A 16,485-nucleotide genomic window follows, 5' to 3' on the forward strand; every position below is an offset into this window, starting at 1 on the left:
GGCACCAGCTGGCGGTCACTGGAGTAATGTCTCAAGGAGAATCTGAACTCTGACTGAAGACAGAAGCTGGGAAGATAAAGGAAAAACAGTGGATAGAAGAGTCACATGCAGAGGAATCAACGGAACCAGCCAAGTGAAGGGTGGTCGAGTTTCTCTGTGCTGCCCTTGAGGGACACCGATCTCACCAAGCAGAGACATTACGGAGTCAGGCTGAGTTGGAAGTGTCTGTGGGATATGCCAGAGGGATACTTCCTTGGATTCGTGAGTGATCTGCACCCAGGGCAAAGAACAACGAGGGGGTGACAAATCTATGGTAGAACCAGCATGCCAAAGCCAGATTTCTTTCCCCACAAAGAATAACCAAAAACAGGTTCTGTCTTGTTCTGCTCCTTACTCATTACCAGGAGCTGGCTCGGTGGGGGGCTCTGTGGTGCCTGCCGAACAAGGCACTTAAGAGAAGACTAGGGGCGCCTGGGTGGCTCGGTCAGTTAGGTGTCCCAACTTTGGCTCAGGTCATGGTCTCACGGTTCACAGGTTCACGCCCCACGTCGAGCTCTGGGCTAACACCTTGGAGTCTGGAGCCTGCTTCAGATTCTGTCTCCCTTTCTCTCTGCCTCTCCCCCATTTGCACTCTGTCTGTTTCTCTCTCAAAAGTGACATAAAGATTAAACAAAAATTTAAAAAAAGAGAGACCTACAGCCTACTGGGGGCTCGTTACAGGGCTGGATGTGGAGCACAGACTCCAAGTGTAGGAATGCTACAGGTTTCAAAAGCGGCCACGCAATCTGCCAGTACAAGCTAAGCGATGGTCTTCAGGAAAGCTAATTTAAGAACATGAGAAATTCACTGTCCGGAACTGGCTAAGCATTGTACTCAGGGATCTTGCCCTGAGAGTGCTCTTATATTACTGGACACAATGAAAACATTAGTATTTTATAGGAAATATGTTTATTATTGATCGTTGCAATTCAAAAATACTCTTTTCTCGGGACTGGTCCATCTTACTCTGTCTCTTTAGAGATATTAAATACATCAAAAATGTGAGCAATTTTGCTTAATAATACACAGAAATTTCTGTATGCAAGAAAATTCTGTAAGCAAGATAGGAATTTCTAACAATGAAACAAGGTCTCCAGAAATTGTCGGTAAAACAAAGGAAGCATTTCGAGTGACAAGATGTAGGAATCCACGGATAAGATCTAACAGAGCACATGCTGGAAAATGGGATCAAGAAACTTTGTAATCCACCCTCACTCTGAGTTTGCTCTGGGATGGCACAAACATGTCCCGTGAAAGGGGCTTAGAAACAGAACTGCTTTGGTCCGAGGAAAGATCCTTTGGGCATGGGACTCATGTTACCTAAGTGCCCCAAAGCCAACTGTTTTTTGCAACTTCTTGTCCACATAATCATGACCAGAGGTCTCAAGGAGAAGAGCACGGAGCATCTAGCTTTGACTTTTGAGCAGATGTAACACCAGCTCTTCATCCTCTGCTAAAGACAGGCCTGTGTCCAAAGGCTCTAAGGTCTCCCACTTGGCCTTCTTTCTGTTACGACTCGTGGGTCCCACGTCTTCCACTTCGCTGTTGTTCCTTTTCCTCATTCCCTGCTTCTTCTTGGTATCACTGGTGGGAACAAATCCAACGATTTACTTGATAAACAACTAAATCCATTATGAAATCAAACACTTAAAATAGGACAAAATCACCAATAACAGAGAGTTGGTAAAGTGGTATTATTACTCAAGAGAGAAAGAAACTGTAACAACATCAGGATATCTGTATGTCATAAGTACCTTCCTATTAACAGACGGGGGCAGAAGGCCTACCATGCACCAGGCACTGCACAGGCACTGTCTCATCCAATCCTCACAATTCTAGGGAGCTACAGTTATATCATCCACAACCTGGGGACACTGATGGCCTGCACTCTGACTCCTATCTGTGCTTGTCCTGCCACAGCAAACTGCCTGTATTAAAGTTAGATTACTGTTTTGGTAGCAATCTGTAAGCTAACAGATACCAGGATACCAGATACTAACATCTGCTGTATGAAGTTGTGATATACAGGTTAAGAGTAAAAGAGAACCTCAAATGTCAAATTATTTAAGACATCAAATAAACTTTCTCCATTTAATGGGGTGCCTGGGTGGCTCAGTCGGTTGAGCGTCCGACTTCGGCTCAGGTCACGATCTCACAGTCCATGAGTTCGAGCCCCGTGTCAGGCTCTATGCTGACAGCTCAGAGCCTGAAGCCTGCTTCGGATTCTGTGTCTCCCTCTCTCTCTGCCCCTCTCATGCTCTGTCTCTCTGTCTCAAAAATAAATAAATAAATAAATAAATAAATAAAAATTAAAGTCTATGTCTAAGACCCAAACATAGTCTTAAAAAAACAAACATTATTACAGTATTCCACTCCTACCACTTTTATTCAACATAGTACTGGAAATCCTAGCTGCTGTAATCAGACAAGAAAAAGAAATAAAAGGCATTCAGATTGATAAGGAAGAAGTAAAACTGTCACTACTTCCAAATGACATGACATTAAATATAGAAAATCCTAAAGACTCAACCAAAAAAAAAAAAAAAAAAAAAAAACTATCAGAAATAAATTCAGTAAAGTTGCAGAACACAAAATCAGTATACAGAAATGTGTTGCATTTCTATACACTAATAATGGAGAAGCAGAAAAAGAAATTAAGAAAACAATCCCACTTACAAGTGCACCAAAAGAGGCACCTGGGTGGCTCAGTCAGTTGAGCATCTGACTCTTGATCTCGGCTCAGGTCATGATCTCACAGTTTGTGAATTCAAGTCCCCCTTTAGGCTCTGCACTGGTGGCATGGACCCTGCTTGGGATTCTGTGTCTCCTTCTCTCTGCCCCTCCCCCACTTTTGCTCTCTCTCTTTCTCTCTCAAAATAAATAAACTTAAAAAACATTTTTTAAACTTGCACCAAAAAATAAAATAAAACAAAACAAAACAAAATAAAATTCCTAGGAATAAATTTAACCAAGGAGGAGACAGATCTATACTCTAAAAACTATAAGACATTGATGAAAGAAATCTGAAGAGGGCACAAATAAATGGAAAGATATACTATGCTTACGGACTGGAAGAGTTACTGTTAAAAACTCCTACTATCCAAAGCAATCTATAGACTCAATGCAATCCCTATTAAAATTCCAATGGCGTTTTTCACAGAACTAGAAAAAGTACTCCTAAAATTTGTATAGAACCACAAAAGACCCCAAATGGCCAAAGCAGTCTTGAGAAAGAAGAACAAAGCTGGAGATATCATAACCCCAAATTTCAAAATAAACTACAAAACTATAGGACTCAAAACAGTATGGTACTGTAGAGAGTCCCCAAATAAACCCAAGCTTATATAGTTAATTAATCCATGACAAAGGAAGTATGGATATACAATGGGTAAAAGACAATCTCTTCAATAAATGGTGCTGGGAAAACTGGACAGCTACAGGTAAAAGAATGAAACTGGACCACTTTCTTATACCATACACAAAAATAATCTCAAAATGGATTAAAGACCCAAATATGCGACCTGAACAATAAAACTTCTTAAAGAAAATACAGGCAGTGATCTTTTGGACATCATCCTTGGGAACGTTTTTCCAAGTATGTCTCTCTTCACACAAGGGAAAAGCAAAAAATAAACCACTGGGGCTACATCAACCTAAAAAGCTTTTGCAGTTGAACGAAACCACCAACAAAACAAGGCAACCTGCTGAAAAGAAGATATTTGAAATGACATATCTGACAAGGGGTTAAAATCCAAAATATACAAAGAAATTATACAATTAAACACCAAAGAAGCCAAACAATCCAATTTAAAAATGGGCACAGGAACCAAATACACATTTTTCCGAAGAAGACATACAGATGGCCAACAGGCACATGAAAAGATGCTCAACATTGCTAATTATCAGGGAAATGCAATTCAACACTACAATGAGGTATTAGAATGGCTAGTATAAAAAAAATAAGTAATAACAAATGTTGGCAAGATATGGAGATAAAGGGACCCTGGTGCACTGTTGGTGGGAATGTCAATTGGTACAGCCACCATAAAAAACAGTATGGAGGTTCCTCAAAAAATTAAAATAGAAATATCATAGGATTCCACTACTGAGTATTTACCCAAAGAAAATGAAAGCACTAATTCAAAAAGATACATGTACCTCTATGTTCACTGCAGCATTTACAATGACCAAAATATGGAAGCAACCTAAGTGTCCATCGACAGATGAATGGACAAAGATGTGGCATACACACACACACACACACACACACACACACACACACACACACACACATAGGAATATTATTCAGCCATAAAAAAGAACAAAGCTTTTGCCATTTGCAACAACATGGATGGATCTAAAGGATACTATGCTAAATGAAGTCAGAATGAGAAAGACAAAAACCATATGATTTTGCTTATATGTGGAATCTGAAAAACAAAACAAACAAAAAGCAGAAACAGACCCATAAACATAGAGAACTGGTTGTTGCCAGAGGGAGGGCAGGGGGACAGGTGAAATGAGGGAGTAGGAGGTAGAGACTGCCACTAATGGAATGAATAAATCACAGCCGCAACATAGGAAATATAATCAATGTTATTGTAATAGTGTTCTATGGTGACAGATGGTGTCTACACTTGTGGTGAGCATTGCATAAGGTACAGAGTTGTGGAATCACTAGGTTGTACCCCTGAAACTAATGTAAAATTGTGTGTCAACCATACTTCAATTTAAAAAAACCAAACCACCATTGTTACTGCAGGGTTCTGCATACACTTGAGGCACAGACCATAAACATAAAGCTAGTTTCTGAAGGTACAGGAAATCACTTTATACATTAAAAATAAAAGAAAAAGCAAAACAGCAAAACATTCTCAAAGTATTGTGAGATACCATCATCATGTTCAAAGATGACCCAATTACTGGATGCAGGATTAAAGCAAAACTAAAAGCCCATCTAATAGCCTTCATAGTAGCAACCCTTCATCAAAGGCTTGCTAACGGTCTGGCACTGTGCTACATGCTTTATACAGACTACATCATTTATCTTCAGGAAAATCCTTGGTTGGGGAGCATTAGCTTCATTCTACGATTAAATGACTGTACACAGATTATAAACATAGGATTCGAACCCAAGGACTCTAAATTTAGCTCCAAAGCCAGGTTACTGAAAGCAATAAGCTGACTAGCTTCAGTTAGCATTTGAAAGACAAGAAAGAAAAGAATTATCTGTGGAAAGAACACTGATTTGGCACTAACACAGTCAAACCTTAGCCAATCAACTAACATTTCTAAGCATTAGTCTCAATCTGTAAAGGTTAAGATTATATAATTTACTTAGCAGAATTGCTGTAAGAATTACTTAAAATTATATAAAGTCAAGAACATAGTAATACTCAATACATGTTAATTTCCTTTCTGCTTATAAACTACTTCCTTTCAAATAAATTCTTACACTGATGTTATATAATAGAAAAGCAGAAAAAAAATCCAAGGAAATATCATATTCCAAGCATATGATGTATTCCAAAAAAGAACAAAGTGCTCAAATTTCAATGGAGAATATTACTTCTTAAGAAGCATGCCTGGCTATGAGTGAATTTGCCTAATCAGCATATCTACTTATGCCCAGCTTGAAGCAAAGCAGTAAATAATTTCCCATTTCACCTCCCAGAAACGCTCAATGCTCTGACTCAGCAGCCATTCTCTCCCACCATCGGAGGAAAGACAAATGAGACAGCACTATGAGATTACTTCAAGCCTCAAACAACTACATTTTCAAAGGGTACTTGAAGAGATAAACGTGAAAAGAATTCCCCATAATGGGAAATTCAGTTAGCAAAGATAGTTAATTCTTAGTGGAAAGGGCCTTAAAAAAGAAAATATATTGAGTCTTAATCTGATTGTGTATTGCCCATCCTGTTTAAGCTCCACTGGGCTAGAGTACCAGGATTTATTTGGTACAAGGTAATACTGATTTCTGCCCTGCCTGTATTTCAAGAGCACCTCAGAGCAGCTCATCAGAAACAGCCTAATTAGTAGGCTTTACTAATGCATCCTTTGTTAATGTGCTCTTGAACATTATATTCCCTGCAGGAAATAGCTGGTTCAGATAATAAAAGGAAGATGGGAAATTTATGTAACACAAATATTTTCATAATTAGCAGCTTTGCTGCTTTGTGGACCAGTTCAAATTCTAGAAAGGTATTTTATCCTACTTGCCATAGCAAATAAGTAGCAATTTGTATAACAAATTAATTATTAAACAACAATATGGATATTCAATAGGTAAGTCACCTAAAGGGGGGAAAATGTACTGAGTCTAGAAAATAATACGGTAAGCAAGGAAGCAAAATATGGTCACAATGTGGTCTCTTCAGAAAAGGCCCCTTCCAAATGGTGCAGTACTAGAGGGTGAGGTCAGCAACATGGCTGAAGAAGACATCCCCGGTTCGTGTCCCCTCCCAACAACATGTGGCATCCTTCCACGGACAGAAGTGTTTTTGTGGGAGCTGTGGGATCCAGCACTAGACACCAAGAGACCTGAAAGGAGTCTCACCCAACCCTGCTTTGGGTAATAGGTATACAGACTACATCCCAAGTTGTGAACTGGCTCCAGCCCCTCTCGGCAGTGGGAGAACACCATCTTAAACAAACACCCATGGACAGGAACACTTGTGGAAATCCAGGTTTCCAAGGGGGAAATTCCAGCACGCTGGGGAGGGGAGGAGGAATAGTATGATTTCACTCCTATCACCCCTCCCCCTAGATGGCACAACCGAGGGCTGAGAGATCTTGTCCACAATTTTTCCCATGGTGCAAAGAGAGCAGGTGAGCGAGTGCCCAGCTTTCCCCACTGTGCGGAATGCTGCCCAAAAAGGCCCATGTCTCCCTCACTCTATCCAGAATACTAAATCATGAGCTGCATGGCTAGAGGCAGGAGGCAGGAAAAAGCTGGGAGAGTGGCAGACAGGACTCTCAGAATAAGGAATGTGAATCTTCCTGTGTCATGGATTCCATCAAGAACCCTGCCCATGAACCAGTGGAGATGCCCTGCACACAGATCCCTCCAAGTGGCCCATGGGCACTCCCTAACACTTGTGTGCCTTACCTATACCCCCCTACACCTGCGTCCGGCTCCCTGTGCATTCTCCTGATGACGGTGGTGGGAGTAAGCTCTGGTAGGTATCTGCTGAGCATCACCCAAATCTGCAGGTCAGGGAAAGACCACCTCAGCATTAGTGCCATTCTTGGAAAGGCAAAAGGGAGGCTGGAAGCATTTGGCCTGATGTGTTGCAGGATCAAGAGAAGACATACAAGTTAAAAAATTCTGCACATGAGGGAGCCATGAAGTGTGGAGCAGGTGAGAAAACCTCAAAATCCCTGTCTGACCCAGGGATGACAGAAGACATTTCTCTCTTGAAGGCAGTTAGTAAAGACTAAGGGAGGTGACTGCTACCACAAATGTGAAGACAGCAAGGAACTGACTGATCTAGGAAACATGACACCACCGAAAGGTCACAGAATTTTCCAGTAGCTGATCCCAAAGACATGAAGATCTACAATTTACTGGATAAAGAAATAAAATAGCTATTTTAAGGAAGTTCAACAAGGTACCAAAAAAAAAAAAAAAAAAAAAAACAGAAAGAAAGAAAAAAAAAGAAAAGTCAACTAAACCAGGAAAACAATGTATGAACAAAATGGGAAGTTTAACAAAAAGATATAAGTCATTTACCAAAAAGCCCCAGAAACTCTGCAGCTGAAGAATACAATGAATAAAATAAAACTTTAGAAGGGAGGATCAAAGTTAGAAGCAATCAAGCAGAAGAAAGAATCTGCAAGTTAGAAGACAGAAACTTTGAAATTAGTCAGAGAAGAACAAAGGAAAAGAATGAAAGAGAGTGAAAAAAGCCTACATTACCTATGACATACATTCAAAAAACAAAAAAACAAAAAAAACCCACGACACTCTGTAAATCACTGGAATCCTGGAAGGAGACAAGAGGAAGAAAGGAGCAGATAGCCTATTTAAAGAAATCATAGCTGAGAACTTCCCACATCTGGGGGAGAGACGTGGATATCCAAGTGGATGAAGGTTATAGGTCCCCAAACAAATTCAATTCAAAGAAATCTCCTTCAAGACACATAATAAAACTGTCAAAAATCAAAGACAAAGACAGAATTTTAAACACAGCAAGAGAAAAGAAACTTGCAACTGACAAGGGAATTCCAATAAGGCTATCAGCAGATTACTCAGCAGAAACTTTACAGGTTTAGAGAGAATAGGAGGATATGAAAAGAAAAAACCTCCAACCAAGAATACTGTATCCAACAAAGCTGTCTTTCAGAAATGAAGGAGAGATAATAACTATCCTGGACAAACAAAAGCTGAAAGAATCCAAGTTGAAATGAAAGAATCCAAGTTGACATGAAAGGATTCATAGTACAAGAAAACATAGGAAACTATCCAATAAACTGGAAAATTCAAGTATATAGTTAAATTCAAAATATGCTAGGGCTGTAATATGGTGGTGTGTTCACCACATAACTCCAGGTTACGGAAGGTTAAAGGTTAACGGGCAAGAGTATTAAAAATAACAATAAGCTACAGGGGGTGCCTGGGTGGTTGTTGGCTAAGCGTCCAACTTCAGCTCAGGTCATCATCTCACCGTTCGTGAGTTTGAGCCCTACATCGGGCTCTCTGCTGACAGCTCTGAGCCTGGAGCCTGCTTGGGATTCTGTGTCTCCCTCTCTCTCTGCCCCTCTCCCACTCACACTGTGTCTGTCTCTCTCTCAAAAATAAACATAAAAAAATAACAATAGCTATAATATTGGTTAATGAACACACAATATAAAAATAGGTAAATTGTGACACCAAAACCCTAAGAACAAAGTAAAAGGATAGAATTTTTGTACGCAATTGAAATAAGCCATTATTAGCATAAAACAGACTATTATATCTATAAGATGTTTTATGTAAGCTTCATGGTAACCACAAAGTAAAAACTTAAAGTAGATTCACAAAACATAAAGAGACAGGAATCAGAGCACATCTCTATAGGAAATCAATTCAAAAAGGAAGACAGCAAGAGAGGAAGAAAAAAAATCAAGGGAATGACAAAACAGAAAAGAGATAACATTAGTAACTCCTTACCTTTCAATAATTATCCTAAATTAAAATGAATTAAATTCTCCAATCAAAAGGCATAGAGTGGCTGGATGCATAAGACCCAACTATATACTGTCTACAAGAAACTCATTTCACTTTTAAGGACATAAAGTCTCAACATGAAAGGCTGGAAAAAGATATTCCATCCAAGTAGAAACCAAAAGAGAGCAGGGATGGCTATACTTCTATGAGACAAAATATGCTATAAGCCAAAAATAATTAGCAAAAGATGAAAAAGATCATAACATGATGATAAAGAAGTCAATTCATTAAAAGAATATAACAATCATAAATATATATACACCCAACATCGGAGCAATACAATATACTTAGCAAATACTAACAAATCTGAAGGCAGAAATAAACAGTAATACAACAAGAAAAGAGAACTTCAGTAATCCACTTTCAACAATGGCTAGATTATCCAGCCATTTCAATAAGGAAATGTGGAAAATGAACTATACTTCAGACAAATGGACCTGACATATAGAGAGAGAACATTCCATATAGAAGCAACAGAATACATGTTCTTCTCAAGCACATATGTAACAATCTGCAGGACAGATCATGTGACAGGTCACAAAACAACTCTCAGCAAATTTTAAGAAGACCAAAATCTTATCAAGTATCTTTAACACCACAATGGTATGAAACTACAAATCAGTTATAAGAGGAAAACTGAAAAATTCACAAACATGTAAAATTAAACAACATGACCCGCAACAACCACTGGGTGAAGGAAGAAATTTTAAAAAACATTTTTTTAAATCTCTAAAAATGGAAACACAAGATACCAAAACTTGTGAGATGTAGCAAAAGCATCTTCCCAAAGTGGGAAGTTTACAGTGTTAAAAGCTGACCTTAAGAAACGAGAAAGATCTCAAACAACCTAACTTTTCACCTCCAGCGAACTAAAAAATGAACAAATGAAGTCCAAAGTTAGCAGAAGTAATGAAATACAAAGATCAGGAAAAAAATAAATAAGAGACCAGAAAAACAAAATAAAAAAAGGATTAAAAAAAACAGTAATTTTTTTAAAAGATAAGCAAAACTGACCAACATATGGCTAGTCTAACTCAAGAAAAAAGAAAGATTAAAAATCAGAAACTAGAAAGGAGACTTAACAACCAATACCACAAAAATATAAAAGGTCATGAGACCCCTGCAGATTAATTATACACCAACCATTTGGATAACCTAGAAGAAATGAATGAATGAACTAGAAACATCAACCTAACAACACTGAGTCATGAAAAAATAGCAAGTTTGAAAAGACCAGTAGGGAATAAGGAGATTGAATCGGTAATCAAAATTCTGCCAACAAAGTCAAGTCCAGAACCAGAAGGTTTCCCTAGTGAATTTTACCAAACATTTAAAAAGGAATTAACGGCAATCCTTCTCAAGCTCTTCTAAAACACTAAAGAGAATATTCCAAACATGTTTCACAAGGACTGCACTAACCTAATGCGAACGCCAGATAAAAATAGTAACAAGAAAAGAAAACTGCAGGTCAATATTCCTGATGAATGCAGATGCAAAAATTATTAGCAAGATATTAGCAAACTTAATTCAACAGCATAGTAAAAGGATCCCACACGATGATTCAGTTGGGATTCATCCCTGGGATGCAAGTATGGTTCAACATACCCAAATCAATAAATGTGATATATCAAATTAATAAAATGAAAAATAAAAATCATATAATCATCTCAATAGATGCAGGAAAAGTATTTGACAAAATTCAGCAACCTTTTCTTGACAAAAAATCAACAGATTGGGTAGAGAACGAATATGCCTCAACATAATAAAAACCATATATGACAAATCACAGGTAACATTATACTCAGTAAAGGTTGAAAACTTTTTCTCTAAGATCAGGAACAATTCAAGGATGCCCATTCTCATTGTTTCTATTCAACATAGTACTAGAAGTCCTAATGAAAGCATCACACAAGGGGAAAAAAAGGCGTTCAAATCAGAAAGGAATTAAGATGGTAATTGTTTGTAGATATGATCTTATATCTAGAAAATCTTAAAGACTTCACGAAAGACTGTTAGAACTAATAAATAAATTAGGTAAAGTCGCAAGATACAAAAATCAACATACAAAATTCAGTAACATTTCTTTACATTAAAAGCAAGTTATCTGAAAAAGAAATTTTAAAAAATTACCCCCTACAAACATAACAACATCAAAATCATACTTGGGAATAACTTTAATCAAGGAAGTGAATTATCAATACACTCTAAACTGTAAGATTTTGATGAAAGAAATGTGAAAAAGACAAATAAATGGAAAGATATCCCATATTCATGGATCAGTAAAATTAATACATTAAAATGCCCATACTACCCCAAACTATCTATAGATTCAATGAAATCTCTATAAAAATTCCAATGGCATTTTTCACAGAAATAGAAAAAATAATCCTAAATTCATAAACTCACTAAAGATTCCAACAAGCCAAGGCAATTCTAAGAAAGAACAAATCCAGAGGTATCACAACCCTGATTTCAAACTATACTACAAAGCTAAAGTAATCAAACCAGTAGTATGGTACTGACACAGAAACAGTCACTCAGACCAACACAACAGAGAACAAATAAACCCTTGCACATATGGTCAATTCATACTTGACAAGGGAGCAGAAAATGCTCAATGGAGAAAGGATGGTCTCTTTCATAAAAGGTGGCATGAAAACTGGATAACCACAAAATGAATTAAAGACTTAAAAAGAAGACTCCAAACCATAAAACTCCAGGAAGAAAACACAGGGCTAAATCGCTGTGACACTGGTCTAGGCAACAGTTTTCTGGATATGATGCCAGAAACACAATAAAGAAAAGCAAAAGTCAGTAAGACTACATCACAGTAGAAAGCTTCTGCGCAGCAAAACAAAAATGAAAAGGCAACCTACAAAATGGAGAAAATATTACAGGCCATATTTATGATAAAAGTTTAATATCCAAAATATATAAGGAAGTCCTATAACTCAATAGCAAAAAAAAAAAAAAAAAATCCCTTCAAATAGTCTGATTAAAAAACAGGCAGAGGAACTGAATAGACACATACACATGATCAACGAGTACAAGAACAGGTACTCAATTATCACTAATTAAGAGGGAAATGTAAATCAAAGCCGTATCAATGAGATATGACCTCATACCTGGTAAAATGGCTGCCATCAAAAAGACAAGAGATAACAAGGTGTTGGTGAGAGCGTGGAAAGGGAATCTTTGTGCACTGTCGGTGGGAATGCAATCAGTACAGCCTCTATGGAAACCAGCATGGAGGTTCCTAAAAACAGAACTACCAAATGATCCACAAATCCCTGTTCTGGGTATATTACCCAAAGGAAATGAAAACAGGATCTTCAAGGGTTCTCTACATCCTCGTGTTCATTTCAACATTATTCACAGCTGGCAGGAAATGGACACAACCTAAGTGTCATGGATAGATGATATAGCATATTATATATACACAATGGGATATTATTCAACCATGAGAAAAAAGGATATCCTGCCATCTGCAATAAAATGGATGGACCTTGAGGGCATCACGTTAAGTGAAATAAAAGTAAGACAGAGAAAGATGAAATCTGTATGATACCACTTCTACGTGGAATCTAAAAAAAGACACTAGAATGGTAGTTACCAGAGGCCGAGGGGTAGGGGAAATGGGGAGATGCTGGTCAAAGATACAAAGTTCCAGTTTTAAGGTAAGTTCTGGGGATCTAATGTACAACATGGTGATTATAGTTAGCAATATTTTATCAGATACTTGAAAGTTGCTAAGATAGTAAATGGTTAATGTTATCATCTCTCTCTCTCTCTCTCTCTCTCTCTCTCTCACACACACACACACACACACACACACACAAACATACCTATGTAATGCTATAGAGGGTTTGCTAATAATACTAGGGTGAAAATCATTTCACAACATATAAGTATATCAAATAACATGCTGTATACCTTACACTTACATAATGTTCTATGTCAACTATATCTCAATAAAGCTGGGGGAAATTGCGTGGCACTAGAAACCTCTATTTTATTTACATCCTGATAAATCAAGTGGAAGGGTTCTGACCTTGTATAGTTAATGTTCCCCGGGGAGTTATTGAATCTAATTAAGACCTCGGATGTCCTTAGGATTGGTCGACAGCCTAATACTGCATGTAACAGTGAGTTAGTTCTAGTTTCTTGGTTCTTTAACTATTATCTGCAATTGCTGGATGGGGCTCTTGTGCCTCCCAACCAAGAGTTCTGTTAGCTGACCTGTGGTAGCACATCATTGATACAGTTTACCAATCACATGGTGGGACATTATGAAAACAGGTCTGCTGGAAGGAAGAACCACAATACAGGTGAGAGACAGCAGTAACACCTGTGAATCTTCTTCTCGGAGTAAGTTTACTCCACTGGACTGAAGGAGGTAAGGAAGCTCACAGTATGAACTGACAACTAGGAGGTGGCCTACAAAACAGGGCCAAGAGTCTGGGCCTGAGCTCTGCATTTTATTTTTATTTCAGTATTTCTATGGGACATAAAGTGTCAAACTATCTCCACATACTTCAAGTCTTTGAACTCAGTGTCAAAAAGGGCCATCTCACTGCTCAACATTGTAACAGTACAATATATTGGCTGATATAACACAGCTTAAAAAGCAAAAGTATGGCTCAGGGCACTAAAAGCCCCACTATAGTTCTCAACACAAAACCACCAAAGCAAAATAATTCATAACTATTTATCTTTCAATAATCCAATTAATAGAGAGGCTTAATTAGTAATGTCTGATGTGTCATTTAAAGAACTAATCATACAACAAAACACAAAGAAAAATATCATGTTGTAATATGTAATCTGAACCAACAATAACAGGGAAATGTTACTTCAATGGCTTTGAAATTTAAGTGAAAATGATTACATGGAAGCACATCACAATACCCAATGTAAACATGCAAACCAATTTATTCACTGATAATAAGAAAAAAGGATTTAACACTGAAATGTGAACTCAACTTTAACATGTTAATAAATACATTACTGAGTTTTAAATGGAATATAACTTTCTTACTTTCTAAGTTTTCTAAACCCAAAACTCAATTCTCCCAGAAAATGAACAGATTTTACAGTAGGTTTGGTTTCCTGGTTTCCACATTTTAACTTTTTCAGGCACTTGTAGCTGCCTAGTCACCCAGAATGAGTATAGCCTGTATTAAGTACATTCATGAGAAACAAAAGAGGGAGGAACACCTGGAGTTAACCTGATGAGGTCAACCTTCCTCCTGGCCCCTCTTCCTGGACTCTTCAAATGTAGCCCTTGTTTAGATCAGAGAGCCCTCTTGTATGTCCCGCCTGTGCCCTTCTTGTCAATGGGGTACCTCCCTCCTGTTCATCCCTCCCTTGCTTCAAGAACCATCTTCAACTTCTAGGGGCTCCCGGATGGCTCAGTCAATTGAGTGCCGACTTTGATTCAGGTCATGATCTCACAGTTTGGGGGTTCAAACCGCACGTTGGGCTCCGTACTGACAGCTCAGAGCCTGGAGCCTGCTTTGGAGTCTGTGTCTCCCTCTCTCTCTGTCCCGCCCCTGCTTGTGCTCTCTCTCTCTCAAAAATAAAACGAACAAAAAACAAAACAAAACAAAAAAACCATCTTCAATTTCTCATCTTCCATGAAAGGTACCCAAACTCCCTTATTAAAAATGATCTCTTTCCTCTGAATGCCTACAACTCTAATTGTTGATTAGTAATTTTGCACTTAGCATTACTACTTTCTAACACTAAAATGATTTTTTTTTCACCTGTATGCATCATAACTCCTAATTAGAATGTAAAAACTCCTGGGTGGGAATACAGATTACTACTAAGCTTTCTGGAGGGCAATCTGGTGGCACCTTTCAAAAGTCTTTCAAGTATGCCTACCCAGCAATTTCTCTTCTGAGAATTTATCCCAAAGAAATAATTAAGGATGTGTATAAAGATTTAGTTACAGAACACTGAAGGCAAAACTATATGTAATCTCAGAAAGTTGAAAACCCAAACATCCAATCATAAGGGACTCATTTGTGAAATAAGTTATAAAATTAAAAATGAAAACACTATGCAGCAATTAAAAACAATGTTGCAGGAATTTCTTTATTGACACTGAAAACAGTTACAAAACCAATACAGAACAAGAGTCCATCTTTAACAAAGGCTTGTATGCATGTTTGCAGAGAAAAAGAGCCGGAAGATTTTTTTAGATTATTTTTTTTTTCTGGTATATGTATCTTCTCATTTTTCTGTAACAAGCTTGTATTACTGTATGCAATAAAAAAGAAAGTTATATTTGAAGGGAAAAGTAGTTCTGGGCAAAGAATAATTACAATTATTCTCTGTAATTCCACAAAGCTCAGAAGCATGAGGGTAAGTGTGCCATATACGCTTCAACGTGGGCCCCTGGATCCACCGAGGTATGGGGAAAGGGGAGATTTCTCTTGTCAGGACAGATGGGGGACGAGTCACTTTCAGCATTTCAAAATACCCACAACTACATGCCCGAGACCAAGTTCTAGCTCCAATTTTAATAACTGAGCTTTGCAAACACTTGACTGAACTGGAAATTGTCTTTGTCAAAAAAACAAATGTGAAACATTAACTTTTTATTAACACTCTTAAAAGACAAAAATCTTTCACAACATAGGAGCCATTAACATTGAAAGCAAAAGTTCTCTGTGATGATGAAAATGTTGCAAGCCACTGTTCTAGACTCAACAGAACTATTGACTCAACAGACTCAACAGACTACTGACAATAGTCAAAGTATGGAAAGCGCCCAAATGTCCATCAACTGATGAATGGATAAAGATGTGGTGTATACACACACGCACGCACACACACAATATGGAATATTCATGAAAATGAAATCTTGCCATTTGCAACAACGTGGATGGAACTAGAGTGTATTATGCTAAGCGAAATAAGTCAGAGAAAGACAAATATATGATTTCACTCATGTGGAGTTTGAAAAACAACAGATGAAAATAGGAGAAGGGAAGGAAAAATGAGATAAAAACAGAGAGGGAGGCAAACCCATAGAAGGTACAACACAAAGACTGAATCCTAATGTAAACTATAAACTTTGGATGACAATGATGTGTCAGCACAAGTTCGTGGATGGTCACAAACACTAATAAAAGGTAATAGAAAAGGCTGCGGGGGGAGAGGGGACATATGGAAACTACTTTTCATTAAATTTTTACTGTAAAAAGTAAAATTGCTACAAAAATAAA

At 37.8% G+C, this 16,485-nt stretch overlaps 1 protein-coding gene across 1 annotated transcript in view; it reads right to left on the minus strand.

The window, feature by feature from the left end:
- Window positions 1-929: 929 nt before the first annotated feature.
- DDX10 (DEAD-box helicase 10) overlaps window positions 930-16,485 on the minus strand; it is a 281,913-nt gene continuing 266,357 nt past the window's right edge. The window contains exon 18 of the mRNA XM_086679182.1: window positions 930-1,623. Coding sequence (XP_086535308.1) covers window positions 1,446-1,623 — 178 coding nt within the window. The 3' untranslated portion in view covers window positions 930-1,445. The remainder of the gene's footprint in view (window positions 1,624-16,485) is intronic.

This window comes from Puma concolor, chromosome D1, assembly GCF_028749965.1.
Source record: "Puma concolor isolate L17-30 chromosome D1, mPumCon1.1.hap2, whole genome shotgun sequence".
Lineage (NCBI taxonomy): Eukaryota > Metazoa > Chordata > Mammalia > Carnivora > Felidae > Puma > Puma concolor.